The sequence below is a fragment of the Hippoglossus stenolepis genome, chromosome 10 (assembly GCF_022539355.2).
Source record: "Hippoglossus stenolepis isolate QCI-W04-F060 chromosome 10, HSTE1.2, whole genome shotgun sequence".
NCBI lineage: Eukaryota > Metazoa > Chordata > Actinopteri > Pleuronectiformes > Pleuronectidae > Hippoglossus > Hippoglossus stenolepis.
The window spans coordinates 22,188,875-22,205,920 of NC_061492.1; the positions used below are offsets into that span (position 1 = coordinate 22,188,875).

Below are 17,046 nucleotides of genomic sequence, written 5' to 3' on the forward strand. Positions count from 1 at the left end.
AATTCTGTAGCACCTGAGCGTTCCCACATGTCCACAGAAACTCATTTGTGCCAATACTCATTTAGCTGAGCTTCACCTGAACTGAGTCGAATGGGAGAGCTGCAGTCCTCCTGATACTGGTGTTTTGTGTGGTGACATTTTCTCACCAGAGGCAGCTCGGGAACCAAAGACTATAATTTCTACTGATTGTAATATGCCCCCCCACACAGCTGTACTGCTGCCACTCCTGACTCCAGTGAAAGAGAATGAACACACGAGTGAGTGATGGTGAGGACATAGTGCAGAGTGAACGGGTTACTGTGGTTTGACGCAGGAATGGTTAATGGGAGAGCAGGTGGAGAGACATGCAGACGGATGAGCAGCGGAGGAGTCTCACACTCAGCTGCCGGAGCCGGAGGAGCAAACAAAGATCGTCGACTATTTGTCTGCAGCGGGAGAGACGGGTGTGATTCCAGCACACAGGCAGCGACACAACACACACACACACACACATATATACACACACACACACACACACACACACACGGCTCTGTATATAAAACCCCAACGCGCCTGTTCGAGCGGACAGGGATGCTGTCTCCGCCCGCCTGGGTCGTGGAACGGGACGCCGGTGAATAATACCCGCGGTCGGTCGGCGCATCGCTGGTATAAATGACTTGAGAAACTCTCGTCGAAGTGAGCGGACGGAGAAACGCGGCTTTTTCTAATGGGAGATGAATGTGACCGGGAAACAGAAAGCTGAGCTGACCGAGCGACCCGCCAGCCTCCCGCTGCCAACTTCGGTGAGTGAACCGGCGCCGTGGGATTTCCACAGCGACGAACTTCAGTCACAGATCAGTCGTTTTGATTCCCCTGACACCGTGTGATCCACGGAGCCCCGACTGTCTTTAAACCACTATCTGCTTCGTCCCTTGACTTAAAAATACTTGTCAATTCCCAGCTGCATTTCAAATGTAAATGTCCGACATATTTTGAATAAACCGTGGCACTGTTACGCGAAGCAGTTTGTAACTTTTATAAACAGCTTTAATAAGTAACCCTCCGTCCATCGCCGGTGCAAATAACGTTACATCTTCCAGGGCGGCTGCGACCTGTTTGTGCCGCGCTACAAGTTCACAGCAGTTTTCGCTGAACCACTGCAGTGTATCGTTTATAAATGATCAATATGTTCATGCCGAGTCCACCATGAGGCTATGCCAATTCCGCTAAGGGTGGTTACTGTCATGTAAAAGTCATGTAATCGGATCCACGAACAAGTGAACTTGAAATTTGTAGATATGTGAGTGGAGGCTGGTGTGACGTTCCTCACATGTGGGGGGTCCAGCGTGTTTTGGTGACACACAGAGTAGCTTCTCTCTTATAACTTAATATCTTGTCTTGGTCAGCACTGTCTGTCTATCTGAGAAGGTTGTATTAACCAGCAGCCTGTGTATATCTGTAATCGACATCAATTAGTTTCAATAAGTGCCAGATAAATAAGATATTGTCTGCTTGTTGTGTTGTTCTGGTTCCTCAATTACACAATGGCTGTCATTACCATTGTTTTTCTTTTATGGGATACAGACGTTTATACACGCAGACATTCTTAACAGCGTCATACTTAATTGGGCATTGTGGTTAGGCTACTTGAACAAGAAAGCCTTTCATATCCTTTGTGTGGGTTGATTAAAATAAAATGCAACACACGTACCTAAAAATTACAAGACAATCTTAGTAGCAATGAAGATAATTACATAACATTTGATAATGATTGTCTTACGTACCTACCTCCTTCCATGAACACCTCCCGTTAGCGTGTCACGTGTCCCTCATTTGTTTTTATGTAAAGTTTTAAAGGGTCTAAACAGTGAAGCTGCTGGAGCCCTATTGCATTTGTTCGGATTCCTAGTCAGTTCTGCTCATCCAATCATGACAAATCTTTCCTGATCTTGGGTTGTTCAAGAGATCGTCTGGGATTTCACAAGCCAAAGAATATTCATCAAAATGTCTTAGTACATTTTAGGGCTTCTATGACACCAAAGCAATGTTTGGTTTTGTCTTTATGACATTCTGTTGGGGCGTTTTCATGCAAGAAAATCCGGACCAAAGGTCACGTCTTTGCTACATTGTATTGATTCAATCCGGTTAGTTTTGGTTTCTGCAATTGGTCTGAAATTGTCCTGAAGCACCTTTAACTCCTCTCATTTTGGTTTGGACTTAAGTGAAAATTATGAAGGATCGGATCAAACAGGCACTATATATACAAATTGCTTCTCTTTCTTTGACAAATCGTCAACAGTTCAGCTTTTGTACAGTGATTCATAGAAACCTTTTCCTGCTTTCATCAAAAATATTGCTTTGATAACCTCAATCAACATGCCAATTGATACATAGGTGTATGATGTCATGAAGCAGTGTACACAACCTTGAAGTGGAGCCACAACGGAGACGTTTATCTTCAAGCCTGTCAATTCAACAGTGTGAGGGAGTGAAGTTTGTAAGGAGAGATCACCATGCTTTGCCAAATAGCTCTGGAGTAACCTTTTTGTTTAACAATCTAAATCTGCTTCACTCCACCTGATTTAATGCCAAATCTTGAAAGTCTTGGGCGACTGACGAAAACTACATTTCATGAACAATTAAATAAGAAATATGAATTTAAATTCACCCAAACTGCTTGGACCTCAAAGATTGTCGCTCGCAGCTATTTAATTCTTGCTTCAGTTAACAGACCCCCTTAGGTTAAATATGACCCATCTTTGACTGCATGAAAAACAAAGTCCTTTTAGGCAAGTCTCACCATTCGGGACCCATCTTTGCAATACCCCTGGGCAGTTATTTCAACATAACAAGACCAAGCAGGTATCTAAATGAATGGAGCGAGAGCCATAACTGCACATTCAATAAAACATTTAATAATACATTTATTTGGTATAGCACCTTTCAGAGAAATACGTGCTTCCCAAAAAAGATCATAAAAATTTACAAATGTACAACAATAAAAGCATAAACCACAAGATGAAAGTGTAAGAGAGGACCATAAAAAGGTAGACTAAAACCACAGGAAACCAAGGACCCCCACAAGAAATAAACTAAAGGACAAGCACTAGACATCTCTGGGTGAAACAAAGGCCAATGTGAACAGATGGGTCTGTTTTTCAAAAGATTCTACAGAGACTGCAGATCACAAGCCTAATGAAAGAGTTTCTTAATGTTTCTTAAATTATTTTCACCCCCGAGTGTGGGACAGCCAGTAGGCCCTGGGCAGATGACCTAACAGACCCACTGGTATGTCGTCCTGTTGGATCTGGTTAACAGCCTCGCAGCAGCTTCTGGACTGTTTGTAGACGGTTCAGAGATGATTAATTAGAGATGGGAATTACAGTAGTCCGGTCAGGAGGACACAAAAGCGTGAACAATCATCTCCAGCTCCAGACACAACACATACTGCAATATTTCTTGGTTGTAAGCACAATTAGTTAATAAATATGGTAATCGAAATGCTTAGCCTGATTGAAGATAATCTCTATCATCTGAAGATGTATTAGCCGCTAGGGGCAACGGACAATATTTTGCTGCTTCCTGTGTAGACGGATGATATCCGCGACCAGTCCAAGTCTCTGTCTTCCATTCTTTTTCTCTCCACAGGGGCTGTTTAACATAATTCGTCAAAGTAGAAACTGAAACCAGAAGGCTTCTGGCCCCAAAATCTTGTCAGTCACCTACAGATTCTGAATATTCAAGTGTAAAATCTGTTTAAAGATTAGATCAAAGTTAACATAGAGATTTCTTAAATTTGAACCATAAAGGTGAAGAAAGGATCCAAATACTCTCAGCAACATAGGGAGCTATATAACCTGAAATGATGATCAGAACCTCTGTCTTATGTTTGTTTAGCTGCAACAAGATGTCAGACATCCAGTTAATGGTCGTCAAGCAGTTGCTCAGAAGAGACCTGTGTTATCAGGTTTAAAGGAGATATAAAGCTGAATGTCATCAGCATAACTGTGATGACACCTCTGTATTAGCTAATGATGTGACCTAAGGGAAGCATATGCAAAGCAGGTATAGAAAAGTACACCACAGGACAGAGCAGTACTATCAGACCTGTAGGGAGCAACACAGAGAACTCCTATCTGAGAGATATGAGGGGGAGCAGTCCAGGGAACTCCCAGAGAAACCCACCCACTGGCTGAACCTTTATGTCATCATTCTGGGATCCACAGTGTCAAAAGCTGTGCTAAGATCCAGCCGTACCAAAATGGAACACTCACCCACATCAGGAGACATCGGTATGTCATTGGAGACTCTGAGAAGAACCGATTCGAAGGAGTGCCTCTGACGAAAAACCTGACGGAGATTTATCTCAAACGTTGTGTACACTCAATACAGCAGTGAGCTGTCTGGCAACAGTTTTAGAAACAATGGGCAGCTTGAATCTGGAAGCTGTAGTTATATGGAACAGATTGATCAAGTTTTGCAAATTTTTTTTTTTTTAAATAGACTGAACAACTGCATGTTTGGTGACTGGCACATAAACACAACATGTGTAGAATCACTTGAAAAATCGAATCAGTTTGTCCCACAAGAAGGCCAACACCCCACACGGGTTATATCTCTACTGTGCTTGCTCAAGTTTTCGCCAAACCTACCTCTTTTACAACTCAATTAAGGCCTTGTTCAAACCTGGTATTAACATCCATCCTGTGAGATCTGATCGTAAATGTTCTTATAGTTCTTCTGTTCTTACCTAGCATTAGAATGCATCCTGAATGTCTCATGTGACCACTTGGGATCAAATCTCACTTTTTTTTCCGCTCTATATGCAAATAATTATATATGTCATTTGTGTTTTGCGAAGACCGGATGATTTTGTTTTAAGTCAGTCTGAGTTTACAGATGTGTCCGATGTCAATATTTGTGTGTGTGTCAGTGTGTGTTACGGAGCGAGAGAGAGAAAGAGAGTGAGCTGAGTCAGAACGGACCAAATGGATGGCTGCATTGTATAGATCCTCTATGAAGAACAATTTTAGTGGAGTGCTGTGACTTCATGTCATCAGCTCATGCATCACACAAGTTTTTGTTTTAATATCCTCCTCTTCCATGCTTATTTGAAGTCTGCACCCACTGCCACCTCAGCATGCTCTCCAGTTTGGCTGTGCCAGGACATGGTTTCATGGACTGTTCTTTTCAGGATTCTTTTCCTGCTTTGTGTCCTCCCTTATGATGTCTCTGATGGTATTCGGTTGTTGGCTTGTTATTGCCTCCACTGGTCACATGGCATCTTTAATTTCAGCTTTCTCCAGAGTCCTGCTTTGTGGACACTTTCTATTCACAATACATTTGCTTTTAGAGCTGGATACCTCAGCCTCAGGGCACACAGGTCAGCAGCTTGACTCTGCTTAAGAGTGTGTTCAGTTTTCATACACACACCTCTCTCTTCATAACTGACTGGCTGAAATTATACAGTAAGCAGAGTTTTGTTGCAGGGGACTTTCTCACAAACTGTTTTGTTTGTGAGGCTTTCAGTCCATCATGCACATGTATGATCACCTGGTGTGCTATTTTGCGCTGTTAACCATAGACTTGATTGCTCTTCCACAGTATTAAACTGTTATTTTACAGGTAACTATTAACTGAACGTCTCTATTGGTCCAAATTATATGCTCAACAAATTAATGTTAAATTAATTACATACAGATGCTTTTTTTCATGCAGAGTGTCACAAGTTATCTTTACACTACGTATCTGACTTTGTAATATTACAGGCCCCCGTTTCTGGAAAACATAAGCCAGATGTAGTGCTTTGCCAAATAGAAAAGGCCATTATGTCCCAACACAATTTCTTTCCAGCGATTCTGTTCTTAAACTGCCAATTTCTGCCAAGTCTCATAAACAGGTTATGTAAGCCTTCTCTCTTCATTATTTTATTTTGAAATTGACCTTCAATCAGAAAACGCTTCTAACAAGCTCTTTTAAAAATGAAACATGCAGATACATCGAGTTCAGTGATTTGCAATCACTGATAAATTAGATAAAAGAGATGAGGAGACACTCCTCTCCTCTGTTTGTTATCACCATGATACATTAGGTGCAAGTCAAAAATATAAGTGGTCCTCCAATTATCAGCTCTATATCTGAATCATTAGTGTGAAGATTTTAGTAACCGATGCAGGGGACAGGAGAGGAAAGTAAGAGGTAAATTAAATGCAGCTTGCTATTTGATGTTAAAGGTGCTTCTGCAGTTACAGTGAACTGTAGTTCCAGTATACACAGGTCTGTGCCTGCAGTGTATGTGAGCATATAGGTCTGGTTGTGTGTTTGAAATGTATGTCAGGATATATTAGAGCTGTGATGGACAGGCAGGGTTGCAGAATGTTTTCCTGACTCCTCATGCTGTGAGAGACTTCCACCCATCTCTTATTTCAAGCAATACTACTTGAAAATGCACAACGTAAGTTTAGGTATTGACATGAGGCCCTGTCATTGTAAAGGCTGAAGAGGTTCTCCAGTCGCATCAGTTAATTTTAAATCTGTAAATTCCCTCCTAAGATCTTAGTAACTACCAGCTAATTTTAAACTGATGATCCAAGACCCTTTCAGGTATCCACTTCATGGGAGACTGTCCAAGAAGGTCCCATAGAAAAGCTCAGGTTAGTGGCTGTGAGCTCCTTTTTTATTGGAGTTGGGTTGGTTAACCAGTTGCAAAATTAAACGTTTTTTCTCCATTGCAAAACCCACAAATAGAGTTTGAAAACCTTTTCAATGGAGCATAAATCTCACCAATTTTGTTGCTTGTCAAAGTCAGTTATTGAGTGTAAAATAGACTCATTGTTACCCCTTGTCGCCACTGAGGAAAAACTAAACAAGCTCCAACTGTGGGTCTCGCCACCGCAAAGTGAACAATGGAAAACATACTTGAACAAACTACACAAAGGTGAGTCTTAGAAGAGTTTGCTAAAAAGAAGGATGAGTTTAAGGATAAGTGTTTGGTTGTCATCCACTGCATGGGAGAGGTTCCTGAGCAAAAAAAAAAGGCATTTATGAACAGCTGGTATCACAAGCTGTAAAATACCTTCCAAATGTACAGTTTTATGGAGACAAATAAGGTCCACAAATAAATGGCTTTTACACCATTATTCAACTAAGTGCACAAGGGCAATTCATTTTGCATTTGAAACTTACTATGAAGTAAGTGCCAGGATAAGAGCTGAGCTGGATTTATGTTTTTTGTTTGTTTATGATATCAGAAATGTGCTGCCACATACGTACAGACTTTCTTACCTGTTGGTGCTTACTGCCAACTCCAGCTTGACACCCAGTGTCAAAAATGACATCATCATGTCTGTTGCATCCTGCTATAGCGACAGTGGACAGCGATGGTCGACCAAACAATTGCAAAATGTAAGGACATTCAGACAAGGGTAACTGACTGCTCCAACACTACTATGCAAAGGTTTTGTGGTAACACCAACAAAATCATTGCTGCCCATCTGACCCTATTGGCTGGATTCGCCTTCTTTTCAACCTCTCGCTCTTCCCCAAAATGATCAATTTCATTGGTCTTCCAAAGGGGTGACATAAACGTCAGTCGAAAAAAAGAATTAAAAATGTTATATATATATACTTGAGACTTACAACTTGAGAAAGCCTAAAAACCCATAGGCACAGTTAGAATCTGCAAACTTCATAAAGGCTCAAACCCAAGGCTGCTTGGTGGCTGACTGCTGGTGATATTTACTTGTTGGTCAATGAACTTTAGAGAAGTAACAAGCAGCAAAAACAATCCAAAACTTAGATCACAACAATTGGGAATAAATAGAGAGGATTCGATATGATTATCAGACAATCAAACATTGGCTGCCCCCGTTTTAAAGGCATAAAGATAAGTAACATTAATATATAAAATGTCTAGGCCCCTGTGGTCACAAGCCTCAGGGCTTCTCTTAGCAAGAGCTGTAGAAGCATAATTATACCCCAGTGAGGTGTAAAAGTCGATGCTTTTGTATTCAGGAACTCAAATCATTCTAACCTCCTGTTGGAACATGAACATGTGCCCTATTCTCTTTTGCTTTTCATTGTCCTGGAGCTACTCGGGTGATTGTAAAGGACACAAAACAACCAGGATTTTTATTGTAAAACTGATTCGCAGTTTCTTAACAAAAGGCAATATTCAATTTCCCTGCCATCACTGGAGTCAGGCTCTTCAAAATGAACTGTGTTATTTAATGCAGCTAAAGTACAAATGTACACATGTTGTTTCATGCCTTAAAGCATTTCCTATATATGCTGTATAACATTTTTAGTAATACTGTACTGAATAGTTGTATATACATATTTCATTTCCTGTCCGATGGATCGGGACTTAACTATGTTAATCTCCTGACGGCATAAGAGCTAACGGCAGGAGGAACCAATGAGCATTGTGTAATGGGCCAAAGGGCAGACTCCACTGTTACATCATAAATTAGTCTTTTTTAAGCTTATAATTAGTCTCTGTAGGAAGTGCAAATATACATATAATGTAGACGGTTAGAGTATCGTGCACAGTCAAACTCCATTATTCAACTGACTCATTAAAGTCTTAATTAGGTGGTGTTTTAATTTTTTTAAATGTCAAGAGGATATGTAGTGTCATAAATCTTGATACATCAAAACAAATAGGCCTGTCACTATCTTGAACCCTCCTTGAAATGTTTCCCTAGTAAATAAAGCAAAACTCATCCTCTGCATTATTAATACCCACAGCGCTTCATTAGCATTTTTATTTCGATTCAAAGCAGGAAAGTTATGCATTTTAATGTCCCAATTCATTTTTAAGTGAGATATAAAGAAGCCTACCTTGTCCCTGTAGCAGCTGATACTGGATCGTTGTGGACACTTATAACTTCAAACAACTGTATTTTGAAATGCACTACAACAGTTCTGGTGTCTAAGTGTGAATATGTCATTGAAATGGGAATAAATTATGTTTGGAAGAATAAACAATCCCAGAGTAAATCCTTAAAATCTACCTTCACCCAAACTACCCCTCCCATAGTGCCAATATAAGAGCACCTATTCCCCACTCAGTGCAGGCTCCTATTACTGCATATGGCATTCCTTAATAAATTGTCTGTATTGTATGAAAGTGAAAGAGAAAAACACGTGCATTAGTGTTTAAAGAAAAGATTTTTTTTGAGTAATTCCCTTCATGTAGTTATTTTTTTTTTTTCACATTTACCAAACCACATTCAATAATCTCATGTTAGATGGACACTGTCCACCGTGCTGATATTTGAGCAGTAAAGCTCTGTGCGATAAGCCTATTCAAACAATGAATATACAATAGCGAGGAAATACATCAAGTGGTTTTGACTCCCAACAGAGCCGCTCTGAGTGGAAGATTGAACGAGGCGGATCGCGGGAGATGTATCATACCACATCTCTAGGAGTGCTGAGCAGTAGAGGAGAGCTCCATCCATAGCTGCAGTGTTTTGACCTTGCAGGATATTGACTTACTGCGTGGTACTGCATACAGTGGATTCACTGACGCATAGGGGAATTATTTACCTAAAGCATGTGAGGTAATCAATCTACAGTTATTGAGTAAACGTGTAATTCAAAGCAGGATTTGTGGCATAGAAACATCATTACACATCATTATATGCCAAGTAGCTTTCCTGCAAATCCTTTCTTCTGATTTCTAGTCTGTGTTCAAATATGTATCGCTCAAATGTTGGTGAACATATAAAACACGTTTTTCTAATGCTCAGCAGCTTCACTGTTGTATGAGAAGCTTTGAAATGCCCATAATAAATGATTTGCTTTGAAGTCAAGGTTTGACATTTTAGGAAAACAGTAATTTGCTCTCTTGCCAAGAGTTAGATGACAAGATTGATAACACCTTCATGGCTGCAGGCTAAATATGTGGCTACGGCCAGCAGCTGGCTAACTTAGCATAGCAAGATAGCAGGTAGCAGAAATGAACACGTAACATTTGTTTGATCTGTACAAAGAGCAAAGTAGAAAAACCACAATGTGTGTTTTCATTGGCAGTCACCGCACCCAGCCAAGAAATAGTCTGGCACATAATTTCTCTAAATACTTATTAGCACTTTGATTAATTGTATGAAATAAAATAAACATGCTGTATGACATGTTAATTATTAATAGGTGAATCTGTATTTACTGTACCACAGTCCTGCTGCAGGTTACCCCTGAGTCATAAGCTGCTGCTGGTAGAAACATATTCAAAACAAGTGAGAGACATGCTGCTCCATTGACGAACATAATCCATCACTGTAAATTAGATGACTGCCGACTGTTTCCTTATACTGTCCTTTAAAAAGCCACCGTTGTCGTGTTGTATCTGCATGTGAAGAGCTGCTCAACCTCTTTATTGCTGTCACTCTGAGGTAAGGGTTAATCTTGATTGACAAGCGTGAAAATAGTTATAGTTAAAGTAATTAGTAATCAGCAGCGATGAAAGAAATGATCAAAGTTGTCTAGTTTAAGATGATGGATGATGTGCAGCATTGTATGTTGTTTTTTGCAAACTGAAGGTAACTTTGCCATAGTTTAGCATTGGATTTCTCAAACTTGCATGTTTGCAACTTTGAATTGTGCATACTGGCAAAAATGCTATGGCTCACGATTTGCAAAATATGGGTGCGTGCACTTTTGCTGTGGAAGCCAGACCTGTCTGTATAACAAGTGTTGCAAAAAACAAAATAAAGAGAATAGGACCTTTACCTATCCATTTCTGATAGTTGTTATGCATATAGCAAATGCAGCTGTAAGTTGAAGCTCTCAAATAAAAAATGTTTTGACAATTCATGATAAAAAAGAAACTTTAATGATAATTGACATTATTGTGTCACCTTAAGATGGTATGTGTGGCTGAGGGGTAGAGCGGTCGTCCTCCAACCAGAAGGTCGGCACTTCTGTCCCAGTCTTCCCCATCTGCATGCCGAAGTGTCCTTGCGCAAGATGCTGAAACCTGAATTGCCCCTCATAGAAAAAAAAAACTGCTGATAATAGATGCACAAATGTGTGTGTGTGAATGGGTGAACTGTACTGTAAAGGGCTTGGAGTGGTCATCAAGACTAGAAAAGCACTATAATATAAACCATTTACCATTTACATTTGTAGCCATTTCGCTGCTGACACAATCTCAGGGTAGATTTAATTGACCTCAAAATGAAGACACGCTGAATGCTGGGTTTTGCTTTTTATGCTTTCTGCTAAAGCTCAGTAGGATTTTTAAATGCAAAGATCTTTAAAGGATCCAGTTGAAAGTGCTCAGCTTGACAAAAGTAGTAATTGTGACACCTGCAAGCATTATCCGGTACTTGACATACACACTGCTCAGCCGTTGTAGAGCTGCAGTGACTGCATGTATCAGTATGTCTGAGTCTGAGCTTACCATTCCAGCATAATGAGACCATCAGTATAAAAAAAACTGGGAAATTAATTGGCACATTAGTTGTTATTTCTTGTTGCTGTATATGGTTAAACGATTTATGCCAATCAGGATGTGGGAGCTGGTTGAATTTTTCAGGCCTTTCAATATTTCATACTCATTAACAACCTCTAGGTTCAGATGGATGAGCTTTTATTGTAGTCTGGCCTGTAGCCAGAGGCAAAATTGGGAGTGAAGTGTGGTTATGGCCCAGAGACAGTTCCACTGATCAAAACTCATGAATCATGGTTGAAACTGTATGAAATCCATGATGAGGGGTTTGTTAATGTTAAACTGAACTGATGGAACTAAAGGGTGATTCAGTGGGGAGGGCTGTAAGTGGATTAAGGGTAGAAAACGTTCGCAGGGTGGAAGTTTTCCAGACGTTATGTGATTGATCAGGATGAAAAAAGAGAGTGTGCATCTGGAGAGTGTTGCACTAAGCTCTGGCTGCTGGCGATGTCTGTGTGTCACTAGTAAGTGTGTGTCACTTGACAGCTGTGGTGCTTTTCAAGGTTATCAGTGTCTGGAAAGTTTTCTTCCACTGCAACCAAAGTAGACTCAAATGTCAAATGTTTCCATATCAAACCGAGTGGTTGAGGTGGCAGAAATGTCAGGGTTGTTAAGATACGCAGGTGGAATGATGGCACAAAAACTAACATCCTTATCTAAACACATCAAGCTGCTATACTGTTGAGAAACAGGCTCTGTTCCAAGGCTGGACATACAAATGTAGTGACAGATGAGTTTGACTTTACTTACTTCTGAAACAGAACCTCAAGTTGCTGTTTGACTTTGGCTCCACTAATTTCCATGAATGAATACATCCATGTACCAGGGTCACACCATTAAAGGTAGGGTTGGTAATTTGTTTTGCTGAAATCCTCTTTACGTCCCAATAGCCATCAATAAATGTCTGGTAAGCCCTTGCAGGACTAAGCACAACCAATTGGTTATTCAGATTGAATGAAATGATTGGTTGGCATACGTGACTGTCATTAACCTACCTGCCTGCCTACAGGAAATTCGGCTTCCAGCTGTTGTCAGGCAGTACACGTTCATGTGTTTTGGGGGCGTAGCTTTGATGAGAGGGCTGTTGGGAATTGATTGGATTTTTCAGTTGCATAAAGTGTAGGATGCTCTTGTTAGCTTTTCCAGGCTTACCAACCCTAGCTTAAAGTGGTTTTAACTGCTCTGCATAAAATTTGTGACGTAGTAACTACTTGTAGGGCTTTGGTTTGTTGGTGATGTGCTAACTGTTAGCTCCATAGTCCGTACAAAAAATTGATAACATTTCTCCACTTGCTAACACTATCCTTAAATGAAGCCAAAATATGGCAGATTCGAACGATTTGATTCCGATTCAGAGGGCTACGATTTGATGATAAAACGATTATCGATGCATCAAAGAATTTTATTTCTATACATGATGTTTTTTTTTCAATCACTGTGTGACTCCTAGAGGTATGTAATGATCACTGGCCTCATGATTTCTGCTTTAAAAAAGTATTTGTAATGTTACTGTTATTACAAGTGTGCTGATTACAGTCAGTGCTCTCCGCATTGATTTGACATTCATTCAGTTTAGACTTGTGTGCTGCATCTTTAGCCTTTACTGTATCAGGGTGGCTCCGCCTGGCGCCCCCTTGGCAGCATCGAAGCGCATTACTCTGCTGGTCAATAAGAGATTCTGAGAAAAACTCCACATTGTGTGATAATCTGCCTGAAGTACTTCTCTCCTGTTTGTGTGTCTGTTTGTCTCAGTCATAACAAAAACTGATAACCACATGTATTTTAGTTATTCATCGATGATGTCGGTTAATGAATCCAAGTTGTTCCGGTCACTTGAACCCCGATGTCCTGGCTGCGCGCGTCTCCTTTTGATGAACTACGTGCGCACAGTGCACATGTGTTTAAATGCGTGCCTCATAAACTCGAAAGCGAATCAACAAACACAAAGTAATGTTCAGGTCCTAATAACTTCTGATTAGTGTCAGAGAGCGGGAGAGTGGAGGGAGAACACTCAGAAAGGAGAACCTGACACGGTAAAAGATGAACGGACCTTTAATTTGTGTCTGTCCTGATCCTGAAGCAACGATGGTTATAATCATGCAGTGGCTGGACATTGGTAAAAAAATTAACCCAGAACATGAATCTATTATGTCTCTACATCAATGCAGAGTCGGCCACGTCTGCATCACGATGCACCTAAGATTCGTCAAATTTCCCCACCTCTAGTATGCAGTATGTACTGCATCAGAGAAAGCCTGATATACTTTATCCTGCCAGATTTGACTAAACAAACTAGAGTAAGTCAGAATATTCTTTTTTTTGTTCGTGCCTCAACTGCCAGTTGCAGTTGCCCCTGCTTGCTTTCTTAGTTTATATCTTAATTATATTGTCACCCTGTTGTCTGCAAGATCGCTGGACAGTTTGCATGGACAAGTTAGCAGCCCTAGTGAGTTATCAGTGGGACTGATGTGTTGTGGTCCACAGAGACGTGGCTACAGGACGGTGCTACGGATCCCATCAACACCTTCTAAGTTTGGAACAATAGGAATAACTGGAGAGCAGAGAGAGAAGAGGCGGTGGGGTTGTTGAACCAAATATGTCACATTAGCGTAAAGGAGAGTTTCTGCAGCTCAGACGTTGAAGCTGTGGGGCTGCGTTCAAACTCCCTGGCAGTTCTCACATCATGTCATCTTGGTTGTTTACATTCCCGGCAACTGTGTGTGACGTCATCCACACTGTTTACGCCCCACTCCAGACTCACTGATTGCTTCATGAGGCTCTCCACAATCACTCGGTTTGTGGACTGCACAACCTTTAACTGCTGCATGCTAACGTTAAAGAGGACTGGAGGTACTACCTCCAATACTACTTTCTGAAAATTTGCATTTATACATTTTTCCTTTCACTTACAGTGGATTTATTATCAATTGCTGTCAGTTATATCATTATTACTTCCTCTTTCCTATACTGCATGTGGTGCAATTGTAACTTAACAATTACACTGCATTGTTTAATACTAATCTATTTCTGATTCAGAAGTAAAAAAAAAAAATACAAGTTTTTGGTAAAGAACAAAAAAAAATCAAGCCGGTAATGACTCTTGTAAATGTTGGTAAATCAGCTGTAACAAACAAAATGTTTAGTCATTAAAATGTTTAATGACTCAAATCGAATTTTAACATCTGGTTAACTGCATGCAGGATTTTCTACAATGTGTGTCTGTGTGTGTGTATAGACGGGCAGAGTGGTGATGAATGAATAAATCAATTGTGAAGTGTCACATGAAGATGCCCAGCCCGCAGAGCTTACAGGACACTGTATGACATATACAGGCAAGAGAAACAAACTGAAGATGTTAGACATGTGCACATACGGTAACATATCAAATTTTTATTACCAAATTCATTATCAGCTTAATAATCGCAGTGGTATGTCCAGTATTAAGCGCAGTATTACAGTGTGCAAAGTTTTTAGTTTTTACTATCAACGTTTTTGTTCGCAGAATTACACAAAAATTATTGAACAGATTCCCATGACATTTGTGAAGGGGGGGGTAGACATGACCTCAGGAAGAACCCATACCATTTGGAGCAGATTCATACAAAGGAATTTTTTTTTTTAACTGAACTGTTGTTAATCGTCGATCAGAGGTTGGCTGATATGATGGTCTGCCTCCTGGAGAACCTAGTGAACTGCATTAATGAACCTGCAAAGTGTCACTTATTATATAATATATTAATATCCATTCATTCACTCCATCCTGACTCTGTTTTCTCACACTGACACGCAGACAGCTGACGTGTCTGACCCGCTGCAGCTTAAATGTATTTTAAGCTTCTCAGTGACCATACATGGATTGGTTTGTTGCCACCACCACGAAATCAACACTGATTCATCACCACATGATGATTGAAACTTGACTTTAAGGGTCACATCTTTCTTCATAGATGTGTGAATTCATTCATTTATTCTGCCCCTTCTCACTCCGCTCCCTCACCTCAGCTCTAACTGTCTCACTGACACTTTGACACACACACACACACACACACACACACACACACACACACACACACACACACACACACACACACACACACACACACACACACACAGACACAGACACAGACACAGACACAGACAGACTGTCATCTGACACATCTGTAAACTCAGACTGAGTAAAAACAACATCATTTGGTCTTAACCAAAGAAAGGAAGGTCCTGTATATTTGCCTCAGGGTGGGGAAGTGAGATATAATCACAAGTGGTCATAGCTTTTCCATAATTGCATTCACTGGTACTAGTGTGCGCCAATGCGCATGCACGCCCACACGCACTTGCACAAATATATCATCAATTGGCAGTTGTTGTGCTAACAGTGGACTATTGGAAAATTTAAGCATATTGCCCACCCTAGAGTTACCCTTAGTAGAGGTATACACTCTGAGTGCATAAGTGCCCTTTTCCTTACAGCTTGTCAGACACATTAAATCATCTTTTCACATTTATGCTGTAAATTAATGATTATATTCACAGAATAAACAACAAAGCTGTTTCTTCCTCCCCCAATAACAAAAGCCAAATTACAGATCCTGGAAGTAGAATTATTTCTTTATCATTTATTTACTTTGATGTGATTTTACAGTTGAAAACAAACTTGACCCGTGTGTTACAATGTGGCTAAGTGAGGAAAGGAACAACAACGGTAAATGACAGATGATGAAAGATGTTCTGACATTAAGCTCTTTTTGTAGGATTGATTAAGATCTTCTGTATGTGACATATCAGTGTGTGCACAGTGCATGCATGACTCGTGTTTTTTATCCAGTGGTTAACAATAGGTTGTTTTGGAGCCATTAAGGATGTTTTCTTCCATTTTAAAGTAAACTATAAATAACCCCTTATCCTTTGTTCAAGCCTGTAAGGTATGGGTATTGTAGACTATGCAATATTTTGTAATTTTGGTATTTTTCTCAGCCATTAGTGTTTTGTGCATTCATTCTGAATGTTTTTCTAAACAGTGCAACTTTACGTAACCGGATCTAAATTGAATCTTTGAGTTTTAATTATTTAAAACTTTATCTTCCATGAAAGTGGAAAAATCCTAATTAGATTTGATAAGGCATTCAAAGGTATTTGGATTTGACAAAATGCTGTGAAGCCCAGTCCTGCTTCTTTAAGGCAGGCTTCAAGATGAGGTAATTGTGCAGAAAAAATAGGTAAAACCAGTCTGTATGTTTTGAGCTGCGTGTTTCATATACTGTTGACCATACTTGGGATTTGGCCCTTTCTGAAATATTCAATTAGAATGACTCATAACAGCTGGAGAAGATGCATCCTGGTGCTCTGGTTCCTCATGTTTTTCTGATTCAGTTGTGCTAAACCAAGTAAGCTCTCTCTGATTCACTATTTTCAACACTGAAAAGTGTGCTTCAGCCCTCCCAGTGGTGCCACTACTGTGATCCCTCGGTACAAACACTACAAACAGCTCCGATGGTGGTGGAGACAGTTTGCAGCTGCTCTCACACAATTTAGAGGTGCTACTATTTCAAACATCGTGATGCTTCTCTCAAATCTTGTTTCCTTGTTGCTTCCTGTTGTAAAAAAGGACTGTT

The 17,046-nt window shown here is 40.3% G+C and overlaps 1 protein-coding gene across 2 annotated transcripts in view; it reads left to right on the forward strand.

Moving 5' to 3' along the window:
• Positions 1-261: 261 nt before the first annotated feature.
• Positions 262-17,046, forward strand: part of sntg2 (syntrophin, gamma 2) — an 80,630-nt gene continuing 63,845 nt past the window's right edge. For both annotated transcript variants that reach the window (XM_035168488.2, XM_047341657.1), the window contains exon 1: positions 262-782. In XM_035168488.2, the coding sequence (XP_035024379.1) occupies positions 714-782 (69 nt within the window). In that variant the 5' untranslated portion in view covers positions 262-713. The remainder of the gene's footprint in view (positions 783-17,046) is intronic.